Source organism: Pleurodeles waltl, chromosome 11 (genome assembly GCF_031143425.1).
Source record: "Pleurodeles waltl isolate 20211129_DDA chromosome 11, aPleWal1.hap1.20221129, whole genome shotgun sequence".
Lineage (NCBI taxonomy): Eukaryota > Metazoa > Chordata > Amphibia > Caudata > Salamandridae > Pleurodeles > Pleurodeles waltl.
In genome coordinates, this window is record NC_090450.1 from 506750780 (window position 1) to 506767949 (window position 17170).

General features: G+C 46.7%; 1 protein-coding gene across 2 annotated transcripts in view; it reads right to left on the reverse strand.

Annotated features, from left to right (window-relative positions):
- The window catches only part of ANKMY1 (ankyrin repeat and MYND domain containing 1), a 384121-nt gene that overhangs the window by 244767 nt on the left and 122184 nt on the right, over window positions 1-17170 (reverse strand). For both annotated transcript variants that reach the window (XM_069213891.1, XM_069213893.1), the window contains exon 6: window positions 11833-12049. In XM_069213891.1, the coding sequence (XP_069069992.1) occupies window positions 11833-12049 (217 nt within the window). The remainder of the gene's footprint in view (window positions 1-11832; window positions 12050-17170) is intronic.

The following is a 17170-nucleotide window of genomic DNA, read 5'->3' on the forward strand; positions in this document are numbered from 1 at the left end:
CAGTAACAAAGCCTGCACTGGGTGGAGATGCTAACACCTCCCCCAGGCAGGAATTGTCACACCTGGCGGTGAGCCTCAAAGGCTCACCTCCTTTGTGCCAACCCAGCAGGACACTCCAGCTAGTGGAGTTGCCCGCCCCCTCCGGCCAGGCCCCCACTTTTGGCGGCAAGGCCGGAGAAGATAATGAGAAAAACAAGGAGGAGTCACTGGCCAGTCAGGACAGCCCCTAAGGTGTCCTGAGCTGAGGTGACTCTAACTTTTAGAAATCCTCCATCTTGCAGATGGAGGATTCCCCCAATAGGGTTAGGATTGTGACCCCCTCCCCTTGGGAGGAGGCACAAAGAGGGTGTACCCACCCTCAGGGCTAGTAGCCATTGGCTACTAACCCCCCAGACCTAAACACGCCCTTAAATTTAGTATTTAAGGGCTACCCTGAACCCTAGAAAATTAGATTCCTGCAACAAGAAGAAGGACTGCCCAGCTGAAAACCCCTGCAGCGGAAGACCAGAAGACGACAACTGCCTTGGCTCCAGAAACTCACCGGCCTGTCTCCTGCCTTCCAAAGATCCTGCTCCAGCGACGCCTTCCGAAGGGACCAGCGACCTCGACATCCTCTGAGGACTGCCCCTGCTTCGAAAAGACAAGAAACTCCCGAGGACAGCGGACCTGCTCCAAGAAAAGCTGCAACTTTGTTTCCAGCAACTTTAAAGATCCCTGCAAGCTCCCCGCAAGAAGCGTGAGACTTGCAACACTGCACCCGGCGACCCCGACTCGGCTGGTGGCGATCCAACACCTCAGGAGGGACCCCAGGACTACTCTGATACTGTGAGTACCAAAACCTGTCCCCCCTGAGCCCCCACAGCGCCGCCTGCAGAGGGAATCCCGAGGCTTCCCCTGACCGCGACTCTTTGAACCTAAAGTCCCGACGCCTGGGAGAGACCCTGCACCCGCAGCCCCCAGGACCTGAAGGACCGGACTTTCACTGGAGGAGTGACCCCCAGGAGTCCCTCTCCCTCGCCCAAGTGGAGGTTTCCCCGAGGAATCCCCCCCTTGCCTGCCTGCAGCGCTGAAGAGATCCCTAGATCTCCCATTGACTTCCATTACAAACCCGACGCTTGTTTCTACACTGCACCCGGCCGCCCCCGCGCTGCTGAGGGTGAAATTTCTGTGTCAACTTGTGTCCCCCCCCGGTGCCCTACAAAACCCCTCTGGTCTGCCCTCCGAAGACGCGGGTACTTACCTGCAAGCAGATCGGAACCGGGGCACCCCCTTCTCTCCATTCTAGCCTATGTGTTTTGGGCACCACTTTGAACTCTGCACCTGACCGGCCCTGAGCTGCTGGTGTGGTGACTTTGGGGTTGCTCTGAACCCCCAACGGTGGGCTACCTTGGACCAAGAACTGAACCCTGTAAGTGTCCTACTTACCTGGTAAAACTAACAAAAACTTACCTCCCCCAGGAACTGTGAAAATTGCACTAAGTGTCCACTTTTGAAACAGCTATTTGACAATAACTTGAAAAGTATACATGCAATTTTGATGATTTGAAGTTCCTAAAGTACTTACCTGCAATACCTTTCGAACAAGATATTACATGTTAAATTTGAACCTGTGGTTCTTAAAATAAACTAAGAAAAGATATTTTTCTATATAAAAACCTATTGGCTGGATTTGTCTCTGAGTGTGTGTACCTCATTTATTGTCTATGTGTATGTACAACAAATGCTTAACACTACTCCTTGGATAAGCCTACTGCTCGACCACACTACCACAAAATAGAGCATTAGTATTATCTATTTTTACCACTATTTTACCTCTAAGGGGAACCCTTGGACTCTGTGCATGCTATTCCTTACTTTGAAATAGCACATACAGAGCCAACTTCCTACATTGGTGGATCAGCGGTGGGGTACAAGACTTTGCATTTGCTGGACTACTCAGCCAATACCTGATCACACGACAAATTCCAAAATTGTCATTAGAAATTGATTTTTGCAATTTGAAAAGTTTTCTAAATTCTTAAAAGACCTGCTAGGGCCTTGTGTTAGATCCTGTTTAGCATTTCTTTTAGAGGTTAAAAGTTTGTAAAAGTTTGAATTAGATTCTAGAACCAGTTGTAGATTCTTAAAAAGTATTCCAACTTTTAGAAGCAAAATGTCTAGCACAGATGTGACTGTGGTGGAACTCGACACCACACCTTACCTCCATCTTAAGATGAGGGAGCTAAGGTCACTCTGTAAAATAAAGAAAATAACAATGGGCCCCAAACCTACCAAAATACAGCTCCAGGAGCTTTTGGCAGAGTTTGAAAAGGCCAACCCCTCTGAGGGTGACAACTCAGAAGAAGAGGATAGTGACTTGGAGGAAAATTCCCCCCTACCAGTCCTATCTAGGGAGAACAGGGTCCCTCAAACCCTGACTCCAAAAATAATAGTCAGAGATGCTGGTTCCCTCACAGGAGAGACCAACACCTCTGAAATCACTGAGGATAACTCCAGTGAAGATGACCCCCTGTTAGCCAGGATGGTCAAAAGATTGGCTTTGGAAAAGCAGCTCCTAGCCATAGAAAGGGAAAGAAAAGAGATGGGCCTAGGTCCCATCGATGGTGGCAGCAACTTAAATAGGGTCAGAGATTCTCCTGACATCCTAAAAATCCCCAAAGGGATTGTAACAAAATATGAAGATGGTGATGACATCACCAAATGGTTCACAGCTTTTGAGAGGGCTTGTGTAACCAGAAAAGTAAACAGATCTCACTGGGGTGCTCTCCTTTGGGAAATGTTCACTGGAAAGTGTAGGGATAGACTCCTCACACTCTCTGGAAAAGATGCAGAATCTTATGACCTCATGAAGGGTACCCTGATTGAGGGCTTTGGATTCTCCACTGAGGAGTATAGAATTAGATTCAGGGGGGCTCAAAAATCCTCGAGCCAGACCTGGGTTGACTTTGTAGACTACTCAGTAAAAACACTAGATGGTTGGTTAACTGGAAATGAAGTGTGTGACTATGTTGGGCTTTATAATTTGTTTATGAAAGAACACATTTTAAGTAACTGCTTCAATGAAAAGTTGCATCAGTATCTGGTAGACCTAGGTCCAATTTCTCCCCAAGAATTGGGAAAGAAGGCAGACCACTGGGTCAAGACTAGGGTAACCAAAACTTCCACTGGGGGTGACCAAAAGAAAGGGGTTACAAAAACTCCCCAGGAGAAAGTGGGTGACACTAGAAACAAAGAAAAAGAGTCCTCTGTAGGCCCCCAAAAACCAGAACAGGTGGGTGGGCCCCAAGACACAACCCAAAACAAAGGTGGGTACCAGGGTAAGAACTGGGATGCCACTAAGGCATGGTGCCACAACTGTAAACAGTCTGGGCACCACACCAAGGACACTTCTTGTCCCAAAAACAAACCCCAGAACAAAATTCCAGGGGTAACCAGTGTAGCCATGGGAGATGACTCCTCAGATGAGGAGGTCTTCATAGCCTTCAACTGGAAACAGGGCCCAACAGGTGAGTTGGAGATTCCAGAGGGAAGTAGACACTTCCACCACCTACTGGTGAATGGAATCCCAACCACTGCCCTGAGAGACACTTGTGCCAGTCACACTATTGTGCATGACAGGCTGGTGCTCTCAAACCAGTACATCCCAGGTGAGACTGCCAGGGTAAGAGTTAGCCTAGACAGGGTCACTAAGAGGCCTGTGGCTTTAGTACCCATAGAAGTGGGTGGCACTCTTAGCTGGAGAAGGGTAGTAGTCAGTACAGACCTCCCCCTTGATTGTCTCCTTGGAAATGACTACCCAGAGGTTAGTCAGAGCCCAAGAGAAGAACTGGTCCAGTGCCAGTCCTCTCCCAAGGATTCTGGAAGTCCTGCCTCTGCAGTAAATGCAAGTAGGCCCCAGAAGAAAAAGAAAAGGAAACAGAGTAGGAAAGGTGGACAACCTTTAGCCAAGGTTCCAGCAAGCCAAGGAGATTCTGCTCCAGTAGGGGAGAACTCCAAAAATGGCTCTGATAAAGTCCAACCTGACCCACAAGAAGTCCTGGCTAGTCAGGCAACTGTTAAGCCTGAGTGGGTGGCTCCTCAGCTAACAGAAGAAAGAGTGGAAGAAGGGTGTTTACTACAAGATGTGGTGACCCCCCACTCTAATACAGCAGACAGGCACCCTGAACCCAAAAAAGCCTGTAACTTAGCCCCTTCCCTTGTAGGTGAAGAGCTAAAGGTGTGGTTCTGGGCACTGACAGCTGTCAGTGGCCTCTGCTGGGTGTTAGCCTTTATGGCTGCACTATCCTTGGCCTGGTGGTCTGACCCCATGCCAAATAACAAGTTAGGCCCCCTGACCCTGTTGGTCATGGTGGGGTTACTCCAGCTCTGGGTAACCTCTTTGGGTAAGCTAGGAGTGACCCTGGCTAAGATAAGATTAGCAGAGGTGGATACCTCTGACCTCAAAATAGAGAGAATGGGTGAAGACATAAAAAACACAGACAAGAGGCAGTTCAGACTAGGTCCTATCACTGTGGAAGTGGGTCAGTTCCCCAGAGGGAATGACCTGAACAGGAGGATGTAAGGCAGAGTAGGCCCTGCAACAAACCAGCCATTTCCTCTACTCTTCCTCGCCTGACAGACTAGGAAGACTCTTCCAGCGTTGGCTGAGTCTCCTGGCCTGTGGGCTGGGGGGGGCTTGTGTAAAGAAATGGCTCCCTGTTGCAGTTACCCCCCACTTTTTGCCTGATACTGATGCTGACTTGACTGAGAAGTGTGCTGGGACCCTGCTAACCAGGCCCCAGCACCAGTGTTCTTTCACCTAAAATGTACCATTGTTTCCACAATTGGCACACCCTGGCATCCAGATAAGTCCCTTGTAACTGGTACCTCTGGTACCAAGGGCCCTGATGCCAGGGAAGGTCTCTAAGGGCTGTAGCATGTATTATGCCACCCTAGAGACCCCTCACTCAGCACAGACACACTGCTTACAAGCCTGTGTGTGCTGGTGAGAACAAAATGAGTAAGTCGACATGGCACTCCCCTCAGGGTGCCATGCCAGCCTCTCACTGCCTATGCAGTATAGGTAAGACACCCCTCTAGCAGGCCTTACAGCCCTAAGGCAGGGTGCACTATACCATAGGTGAGGGTACCAGTGCATGAGCACTGTGCCCCTACAGTGTCTAAGCAAAACCTTAGACATTGTAAGTGCAGGGTAGCCATAAGAGTATATGGTCTGGGAGTCTGTTTTACACGAACTCCACAGCACCATAATGGCTACACTGAAAACTGGGAAGTTTGGTATCAAACTTCTCAGCACAATAAATGCACACTGATGCCAGTGTACATTTTATTGTAAAATACACCACAGAGGGCACCTTAGAGGTGCCCCCTGAAACTTAACCGACTGTCTGTGTAGGCTGACTAGTTCTAGCAGCCTGCCACAAACCGAGACATGTTGCTGGCCCCATGGGGAGAGTGCCTTTGTCACTCTGAGGCCAGTAACAAAGCCTGCACTGGGTGGAGATGCTAACACCTCCCCCAGGCAGGAATTGTCACACCTGGCGGTGAGCCTCAAAGGCTCACCTCCTTTGTGCCAACCCAGCAGGACACTCCAGCTAGTGGAGTTGCCCGCCCCCTCCGGCCAGGCCCCCACTTTTGGCGGCAAGGCCGGAGAAGATAATGAGAAAAACAAGGAGGAGTCACTGGCCAGTCAGGACAGCCCCTAAGGTGTCCTGAGCTGAGGTGACTCTAACTTTTAGAAATCCTCCATCTTGCAGATGGAGGATTCCCCCAATAGGGTTAGGATTGTGACCCCCTCCCCTTGGGAGGAGGCACAAAGAGGGTGTACCCACCCTCAGGGCTAGTAGCCATTGGCTACTAACCCCCCAGACCTAAACACGCCCTTAAATTTAGTATTTAAGGGCTACCCTGAACCCTAGAAAATTAGATTCCTGCAACAAGAAGAAGGACTGCCCAGCTGAAAACCCCTGCAGCGGAAGACCAGAAGACGACAACTGCCTTGGCTCCAGAAACTCACCGGCCTGTCTCCTGCCTTCCAAAGATCCTGCTCCAGCGACGCCTTCCGAAGGGACCAGCGACCTCGACATCCTCTGAGGACTGCCCCTGCTTCGAAAAGACAAGAAACTCCCGAGGACAGCGGACCTGCTCCAAGAAAAGCTGCAACTTTGTTTCCAGCAACTTTAAAGATCCCTGCAAGCTCCCCGCAAGAAGCGTGAGACTTGCAACACTGCACCCGGCGACCCCGACTCGGCTGGTGGCGATCCAACACCTCAGGAGGGACCCCAGGACTACTCTGATACTGTGAGTACCAAAACCTGTCCCCCCTGAGCCCCCACAGCGCCGCCTGCAGAGGGAATCCCGAGGCTTCCCCTGACCGCGACTCTTTGAACCTAAAGTCCCGACGCCTGGGAGAGACCCTGCACCCGCAGCCCCCAGGACCTGAAGGACCGGACTTTCACTGGAGGAGTGACCCCCAGGAGTCCCTCTCCCTCGCCCAAGTGGAGGTTTCCCCGAGGAATCCCCCCCTTGCCTGCCTGCAGCGCTGAAGAGATCCCTAGATCTCCCATTGACTTCCATTACAAACCCGACGCTTGTTTCTACACTGCACCCGGCCGCCCCCGCGCTGCTGAGGGTGAAATTTCTGTGTCAACTTGTGTCCCCCCCCGGTGCCCTACAAAACCCCTCTGGTCTGCCCTCCGAAGACGCGGGTACTTACCTGCAAGCAGATCGGAACCGGGGCACCCCCTTCTCTCCATTCTAGCCTATGTGTTTTGGGCACCACTTTGAACTCTGCACCTGACCGGCCCTGAGCTGCTGGTGTGGTGACTTTGGGGTTGCTCTGAACCCCCAACGGTGGGCTACCTTGGACCAAGAACTGAACCCTGTAAGTGTCCTACTTACCTGGTAAAACTAACAAAAACTTACCTCCCCCAGGAACTGTGAAAATTGCACTGTGTCCACTTTTGAAACAGCTATTTGACAATAACTTGAAAAGTATACATGCAATTTTGATGATTTGAAGTTCCTAAAGTACTTACCTGCAATACCTTTCGAACAAGATATTACATGTTAAATTTGAACCTGTGGTTCTTAAAATAAACTAAGAAAAGATATTTTTCTATATAAAAACCTATTGGCTGGATTTGTCTCTGAGTGTGTGTACCTCATTTATTGTCTATGTGTATGTACAACAAATGCTTAACACTACTCCTTGGATAAGCCTACTGCTCGACCACACTACCACAAAATAGAGCATTAGTATTATCTATTTTTACCACTATTTTACCTCTAAGGGGAACCCTTGGACTCTGTGCATGCTATTCCTTACTTTGAAATAGCACATACAGAGCCAACTTCCTACAGGCACTACACAATGTTGGGCCTTGTGGTCACAAAACAATATATTGCTATACATTGGTGTAGCCCCAGGGCCCCAACGAGACATAAATGGGAGACAGATATGGCAGAATGGGCAGGGGCAGAGGGGAAACACTTACAAAGGACCAGGAGGGACGAGAAGGCACAAGAAGTACTGATGGCCTGGACGGAGATGACTAGGCCACTGCTCACATATGCTGGTGCACAAACTAATGCATACATGTTCCAAGAGCGGGAAGCATTTCAATAGCTACACAGGTAGAGAAACTTAGAGGGGGGTGTTTTGTCTGTTCATTATTCACAGCACAACGATAGATTGCAAAATGTGCAAGGACAACTTTATTTAGTACTGACTTATAGAAGATGATGGGCCCAATGTGGAAGCTGGAGGGAGGCTACATGAGGGGTTTTAAATGTCATTTTTGGAGCCTAAATAATTTCAATGTGAACTGTTCTCCCTATGCAACATGACGGGTCGGCTCAGATATCATTCTTCTATGTAAAGGAATAGATGGGATTTACACCTGACTCTGTTCTTTGTAAATATAATGTTTAATAAATAACATTTTTTTAAACTATAAAAAGGTTGTGTCATCACTCTTGAGTTCAGGCTGAATGAGATAAAGCTATAACTACTCAAAGAGTGTAACAGTGACAGTTAAGTAGCCAAGGTCAGTTTGAGTTGGACCGTCAGACAGAATATACTCATTCAGGAGATTTCATGACCATTATTTGGCGGTTTTCACATATTCAAAGTTAAACCCTTCCAGTGCATATATCTTCCAGTTATAGCACAGGCATAGTATAGATTTGTGTGACAAAGGAACAAACTGGGTTCGGAGGCACAAGGACATTTGTGTCCTGATTAGCAGTTAAGAAACCACCGGAGACTCTTACTACCGAATAGTGATCTGCACTAGTGTCAAAGAGGTCTCCATAGGTACAGCTGGTAGTGAATGACATGTCACTTTAATCAGTGCTAAGACCGGAATGATCTGCAAGCTCAGTGCATAATAAACTGATCACACAGTAGAGGGGGCTGTTTTGGAGGCGTAGGTTACTGTTCACCAGCTTCTAAGTGCTGGAATTACTCAGACCTACGGTTGCGATCAATATGGGCTGCCGTTTTGGTTTGAAAGAGTGCTTTCCATTGGCTGCACCTCCAAATTGTAGTGTCAAATATATTACTGTTGCATTCGGGTTCTAGCGTGAGTCTGGGAAGTTCTTGATAAGGATATACAGCTGTAATTACTAGAACTCCTCGTAGGGATGTGTCTTTCACTGACATCTCAAACGGGCAGATCAAGTCTCAAACCCATCTCAATTGAGTCTCTGTTCCGCTTAGAGTCCTATAAGCCTCAATGAGGTGCTCCATGCTTTACTGCCAATGGCGCTCCCACTGCTGCTTCTTCATAGGACTCGGATGTCCTTTGTTCGTTCAATGAAGCATATTGTTAAAGTTGCAGAATTCAGCAAACTGAAGCGTGATAGATCCACTATGCAGAGATGAGAATTAGTGTTTTCAGATTTTTGAGTGCTTGCGTTGAATATGTTCACTTCTATGCATTCATGGAGCCACTGGTGAGTGGTGCGGTTGGGACTGCGATCTTGGTTAGACCGATTGCTACCATATGCCGCTTGCAGTTAAGTGGATTGTTTCTCTGTTTCCTCAGACAACAAGGCTCTAACAAGTTGCGCCGCTGCTCATGGGTAACACACTCTTACCTGAGCTATCTGCTCCCAGTGTCATCCATGAGGTCACCCGACGCCATTAGAGTTCTTTCTCTGCTACCTGAGCTAGGTTCTTTGCAGGTCTGTATTCGCACATGTAGTGACCTTGCGGAGTGCACACTACTAAGGGAAAATCAGTAGTTAGCCGTTTCCCTGAAGCAGAGCTGTAGGCTTAAGCTGCCATCATCCTCCTCATCCAAGCCACGTCCCCTTTCCCTCTGTTTTGAAGTGAACTTTGAAACGTCCAATCTTGTAATTTTTCACTCAATGTGTGCTAAAAGGATGTAACAAATCATCCACAAGAACCCCAAATCTAGAGACCCACTTCACCTTTCATTACAGTTCAGATGTTCTAAGAGTGATCCACTCATCGGCCCAATGGAAACAGAACCCCAATAATATGGAAGGGCAGTAGTTCTGAACACTGGCTGTAAATCTCTCATATAGAATTCCCACTCTGACGATGAGGAATAGTTAATGCATGTGAATCTGTTAAAGATCAAAGCTGGAGCGGGGCGGGGCTGACCGTACTGGGTTTGAAGATGGCCGTCAACTAGATGTGCCCTTTTGGCAGTTCAACAATCCAATATAATCCTGGTGCCTAAATGGAGCAATAACCAGCCACCTGGCAGTAGACAGCAACACAGGATGGATTGATATTTGTGTTAAAATTGTGCCCTCTGCAATACTGTGCAGCTAAAGACGTGAATTGAGGCGTGCTCACTGGCGAGGAGCGGCGCATTGGGGCTGCGGCCGGGCCAGAGACGAGGGACCTGCCGGGCTACTTCTGCCCTCTGGGAGGAGAGGAGCTACGTAATTCTTTGGATTTCGGCTGTGGGGTTTCCCTATAGCTTGCTGGGCGCATAGGAAACCCTGACCTTACCTTATGAAATGGGAGGACTTAATGCCCCTCAATTGGAAACATACTACCATAGCATACTACAGAGCCGCGCAGTGCCAGTTCGCCCATTGATTGGATTCATTGCCCGTGAGAGCTGTTGTATCTGTGGCTAGAAAGGGATTCTGCGGCCCTTCATTCATTACCCGAGACGATGTTTAGACGCCCAGTCTGGCACTATAATGCATTCGACTCACTAAGCGCAACAATTTGCTCCTGGCAGCGCCTTCTAGAATGACAGGCCGGGTCTTTGTTATACTCACCCCACGTGCCTTTGGATTGGTGCCTATGGTTCCCTATGGGTGAGGAACGAGGAGCAGTGAACGCACTGAGGGAACTGACTATGCAGACAATAGGAAAGGTACTTTAGTAATGGCGCAATGCATCACTGGGAGGTGGTTTGGATGCGGAGCGATGGACACACCTCCCTAACGCAATTTCACTACTACAGAATGCACACATTTCTACAGGGTCTACTGGTGGTTAACACATTGGAGCCACCAGCAATGTCAGAACTGTCTTATCTTCTACAAACAGCAACACCCTGCTGTGTAGTGGCAAGGCTCTAAGCGTTTGCACAGCAGGCGCGAAGACCTGGAATCTCAAAGCCCAGGCTCGAATGGTGGAGAGACCTGGGGTTCGTAATAAGTGATAAACAATGGAAATATGGCTGCTCAGTTGTAAAGACCATCTCATTAAGTAGCAGACACTGGCTCTTGCACTTCAAATACGTCAACAGACTGTACTACTCGCCAGCTCGTCTGCTCCAATATGAACTGTGCAAGAGCACCGGCTGCCCGTGTTATGATGAAGCGGAAGCGAGATTTGCGCATCTAGCATAGGTTTGCCCCAGAGTGCAGAGCTTTTGGCTGGCCTTGTTCAAGCAACTGGGAATGATCATTGATGACCTGGAGGAGCCGGCACCTCTATTGGCGATGCTGGGATACAACAGAAAGATCCAGGGAGCTCTTAGGTGACAGGAAGCCATAGGCTTATTGCTTGAGAAGCACAAGATAGTGATGCGTTGGGCCAATGGCCTGCTCCCGACTCTGAGGGAATGGCACAAGAATATAGCATATTGTAACACACAGTCAGATACCTACCAGAAGTTACTCCCGAGTTGCAGTGGACCCCGGGACATCTGGGGGAAATGCCAGGTTTACCTGACTAGGGTGGAGTCGGAAGAGCTAGTTAGAGCAGATGATGAAGGTGATACTGCAGAATAAACAAAAGCCAGTGTCTCGTGGACTGTGCATGACCCTTTCTTTCGGTGGGGGATACCTAGGATTTGATACGCCCCTGAAGCGAATGTAGCTTATGCACCTCTCCCTAATGAGGTTGGTACCAACTGATGTATGGACTGGGGTTACGCCCACGCCCAGAGAGGCAAATATCTGCACAGATGAAAATAGTGACTGGTCGGACTCCCCTTGAAGCCATACCAGATGATGGGATTTTGGTCACCCTGACTGTAATTGTATTCGTTTAGTACTGTTTGTATAACCTGCAAATCTGGATTCACACTGATGTCAAGGTATACCATATGTCATACTAAGCTGTGTGTTTGGCTTAAAAACTTAAAATAATGTTTTAGTAAAAAAGATCAAAACTAGAAAAAAGGGAGAATGCTTCCAGACAGCAGTGGTTGCTGACCCAGTCAAAACATATCGAGTAGAAGGAATAAAAAAACCAATCTGGATTCTAAAATAAGACACACCAATCAGGGAACAAAAAGAAAAAAATTGTTTGCCATCAAACAACAGATTAACACCAACAACACTTTTTTACTTCCAGAGTTTTACATTAGGGTATGATTTTTCTCTTACCGCTGCAGCATGGAGAGCAGTGTGGCCAGTATCATCAGCCACATCCACATGTGCAAGATTATCTCGCAGAATCTCGTACACAATTTGGTATTCTCCTTCACCAGATTTTGTAATCAATCGCTCTGAATTCAGTTCTTTTGGACCTTTAGGTCCAAAGTTTTCTCTAACACCATTTAATATGGCATCAACATCCCAACTGTCGTGTGGCATATTGTGCCTGTGAGGGGAAAACAAAACAATAACAAATCTGTAATTGGAGATTCCATATAAGGTAATAATAAACAGCAAGCAATTTCACAAGCTGATGAAGAATGATCATGTTAAAGCCAGGTTATATGCACTTTGTAGAGAAGACTAGGACACACCGTGTTAGTTACTGCATTGGCTTGCACACCGAGCACACCTTCAATTTTCACAAAATATTTTCTATTTGATAAGTACTGATAAACAATATGGGCCTCATTTCAAGAGCTTTGGTAACTGAAGGAAGACATACCAGGCCTGCAGATTATGATACCGGATGACATCTCCACCCTAGTTATTGGCAATCACGTGGCCTCGAATCAGAAAAAATATGTGGGACCTGGAAATACCAAGTGCATTAGCGCATGTGGTTCCCCAATTTCTGGCTCTCTCGGAGTACGTTTTCCTTCTACGCGTGGCAGGAGGAAAATGTGCATACACCTCAATAGGTTTTAGTGGGAGCAGTGTTACCTCCTCCCATAAAAGCTTGGGATCGCACGGGCCGCAAATCTCCTGCAAAGATACCACTCGTACTACTCGCAATGGGGTCCTATGCTGTTTATTGAAGTCCTTTTACACAAACTACTGGTTCCTGGTAATGCTAATGCGGCAGCTTAACTGTCTACAGACAATTAGTGGGTCCGAGTTCAAAGCAAGTGGACGACAACAGTAATGCTGCTGTAGAATGCAATTATAGCCTCAGTTATCAGTATATGGTGCTGCTGCATAGTTACATAAATGTAAAAACACCATTCCCGACCGCTGTCCAACATGCCAAGGTTTAGGAGATTGGAAATAATGATTTGGGCCTATTCAGCTCTTCAATACTTCTGGAGGCAGGTGCTCCAACATATTAACATGTGCTTGGCAACAGATCTCGCTGCTGACCCATCTTCTATACTTTATGTAGCTCATGGCACTAAAAGGGTTCTTCTAATCAAGTCACCTATGTGATAGTTCATAGCAGTTTTAACTCAAAGATCTGTTATTACTAGACTCTGAAAGAATGCAGGTCCACAAGATCGACAGTTCTGGTTATAAAAAATGCTTAAATTACATAAGTTAATAACAAGCATTTACAATGCAATAGGTCTTGCATTTGCAAGAGTTAGAACTATTGGCGCTGTAAATGACAATGGCCCTCATTATAAGTCTGTCAGTCTTGAGACCGCCAGACTCACAGTGGCGGCGGTCCAACTGCCACATTACGACCGTAGTGGAGCAGCTTCGATTGGACTGCTGACACCGCCAGGTTGCCAGCAGCCCAGCGTTCCCGGCGGTTGTAATCCCGGGTTACGAGTCCCCATACCGCCAGCCTTTTCATGCCGGTTCCGCCACCATGGAAAGGCTGGTGGAATGGAGGTGTCGGGGCCCCCTGGGGCCCATGCACTTGGCATGGGCAGTGCAGTGGCCATCATGCACAGCCCCATTGCACATTCCACTGCCCGAATTACGGGCAGTGGAATGTGCAACTTGTGTTTCTGCACCCGCCGCACTGCCACATTGCCACCGGCTCGAATACGAGCCGGTTGGAATGTTAAGGCCTTGTCCACTGAAGGGCAGCCTTGCGGTGAACTCCAAATAGGGCCGGCAGTGTTTGGACTGCATAGGTGGACTCTCTGCGGTTTGAGTTTGAGGGCCAATGTCTTTTACCTATATGTTTTGGTTTGGAGTGTAGTGGATGTATGTGGTGTGGAGTGACATTATGTTGGTTGTAATGAAATTGTTGTATGGACTCATCGTGACTGGTCTAACCAACACACTCTCTCACCACATCCAATGCAATTACATGAAATAACACCACTGATAAAATCAATAGACCTCGTCTTCTTCAGGAAGTTTTTTTATTAGCACATTTGATCTCAGCTGGTAGTGCAGTCAAGTCAGAATATAAACCCTGGCACCCTTGCAAACACTTGCTTATTGTGGACACACACAGTAAATTAAGCACAGTTTGTATCACCGACTCAGGGAAGCCAGAAAGCCTCACAGACAGAATGTATACAATGCATCTTTAGCAGCCGTCAGCCAGGCTCACAGGCTGTAAACACTGAATTATATGCATCATGCACCTGCTACAAGCAGACTGTAGACATTTAATGATTTATATCATGTGTGAAGAACAGACACACTGTATCGATTGCACCTTTTACACCATGTGCTTATTGCAGCCAGATTCTGGCTGTGAACAATGCGCACAAACAGAATAAACGTAAAAACTACGCTATTTGTATCACCAGCTTAACATAGGCACTCCATCCACAAAAACATAAAATGAGACTGTCCATAATTGAAGATGGTCTTGTGTGAAAAAATCCTGCATTGCCTTTTCCCTTCCTTGAAGTCCCCTTATTACTGCATCATTGGAACATGTGATGAAGCCAGCACGTCCTTAAGGCGGTCATAGTAAAATCGTACAATTGCGTTTCATGAAATTCCTATCTGGCATTTTTTTCATTTAAATTTAGGGCAAGTTTGGGAGCTGTGGTGGGCAAGATTTACCCAAGTCATCCACAGCTGGCCACGTTTAGAAAGTTGCGGAGTTCTTGGAGTGTAGACAAAAAGAAAACAAGGCACTGAAAAAGGAAATCTCCAGGAAGGTTTCAAAAGGAAACTGGAGTGAGAAGAACATCCTTCTCAGACCAGGGTTTAAATGATCAGCGCTTTCCTGTTACCCACATCACACACGTGTGTTGTGTGAGTGCAACAAGAAGTCAGGGAAAGTATGCACGAGGCATTCCGCGCCGACTATGTAAGAGACACCCGTGCCTCTTTAGCCTTTAGCAACTCATAGACTTCCTTAAAATTATTCTTCCAAATCAAAATGTAAATACCAAAAGACGCTTTTATTAAAAGAAAAAGCAAAACTCACCATTATAAGAAAAAAAGACATGCTGTTTGGCTTTACGGACTGACAAGAACAGGTGACGTAATGCTGTGTTAGTTAAATGCAGGTGAGGACATAAGACTCTCAAGTCATGTGGGTGAGTCGTTATGAAGGGCCACTGGAATTATGTGGAAGTGGAGAATCAACTTATGTGGAACAGTTGACTAAATTATGCAACAAGGAAAGGCAAAATAAGCGATAATGACGCCGTCCTTGCGTTCAATAAAATAGCTCTGCAGAACAGTTTAGTGCATTTTATATTCATAATAAACATCTCTTTGCATAACAGTACCATTGTCCCCGCTCACCTACATTCCTAATGCTGACAGATGAGCTGAAAAAAAACACAACCTCAAAAGAAATAAAACCAGCAAATTTAGAGAGAGGATGTGGCTTAACATCCAGTGCTGCCGACTTTGGAACTAGGGACCCGGATTCGAGTCTCGGTGACAGTTCTCCCATGCCTAAGAAAAAATATTTCAAATACATTGCAATTGTTAACGAAACTGAAACAAAATGACAAATGCACAAATCCTGCGAACGAACTCCCTTCGGCGTAGAGGAAGAAAAGGGACATTTCAAAAACAGGGGCAGGAACATGTACATCAGAACACGAGCCGAGGCAGGAAACAATTAACAAAAGAGTTCCCCCAAACAACAGATTTAAAAAAATCAAAGTGAAAGGAAACTGTTCTTGACCGGTGCTCCTCAGCCAAGAACGGAAGTGAGGTATGAGCTCCGCAAACCAGCTAGGAGGCAGCAAAGAAGAGCAACATTGCAGTCAACCTATGGGGTGCAGCAGGCAAGATCAAAGTTCTTTTACTGAACACAGCAGGTTTTGCAGACAGTGTTTACGCAACATCTAGGCTCAACCTAAAACAAGCATTTGTAATACAATAGGTCTTGCATTAGCAAGTGTTAGAGCTCTAGGCATTGTAAATGACAATGACAATCTCGCCTTTGGGACCTTATAACTATTTAGCCATGCAGCACCTTAAACCTTTATCAGAAATAAACTGTGTTTGCGCATTCCTTCATACACTTGGCATTAGACTGTAATGGTCAGAACATCACTTAAAGGCACCACAATTAAAATAGCATTTGGAAGAAACGTGGTCATGTAACTATATAGTCAGGCCCTAGACAGCATAACCACATGAAAAAAGAAGAGCAGAGAGGTTTGCAGTGTAACCATATATTCAGCCCCTCAAAGGCATAGTGCATTACACATGTTCGAGCCTAGCCGGCCTGCTAGAACATTTTTACAAACAAGGGTCTTAGAACACATATTACTCCTAACTATAAAACAAAAGTTCCAGCCATGAGAGAGCTTAAAAAGACATTGAATGGTTGGAGAGGTTATGATTTGGGGCTTCCCTCAACCTAGTGTGGGGACCCGGAAGATGGCCTGGACAGAAAGAGCACATGTGCTGAACGCTTTGGTGGTGGTCCCATTGTCCTAGGACCACCACAGGGTGAGTTATGGGCAAACATGTGTTGCTAAAGAAATGCCCCGCAAAGCAATATGAGGTCGGTTTCCAGAGTGCAATGAATATTGTAGTATCTATACCTTCCGGTCGATTTCGCTATATAAAACCATAACAAATAAAAGAAATGCATTTTCTGATTATGTAAAGTAATAAGAATAGCATTTGGAAGAAACATGGATAAGTAATCATACAGTCAGCCCCTAGAGGGCATGACTACCTGAAAAGAAAAGTACAGAGAACATTATATTGTAACAATATATTCAGCCCATAGAGGGCATAGTGTGTTACACATTTGCAGGCCTAGCAGGCCTATTAGAATATCATTACTAACAAGGCCTTTAAAACACAAATTACTCCCAGTTGTAAATCAAAAATGTCCAGTCGTGAGAGAATTAAAAAAGGCATTGAATGGTGGGAGAGGTTATAACTTTGGGATCCCTAGCGTGACCTTGCCTGGAAGAGCATGTCGTGCTGAACGGTTTGGTGGTGGTCCCATTGTCCTAGGACCACCACAGGCTGAGTTATGAGCAAACATGTTGTAAAAGGAATGTCCTGCAAAGCATTATAGGGCGCGTTTCCCGAATACAGTGAATATTATAGCATGGGCTCTCCCCAAGTGCAGGGAGAGCACCTGGTGAGGATTCAATACCTTCTGGTCGATTTCATGCTATACAAAGCCACAAAAAAATTACATTAACAAAAAAACACACACACACAA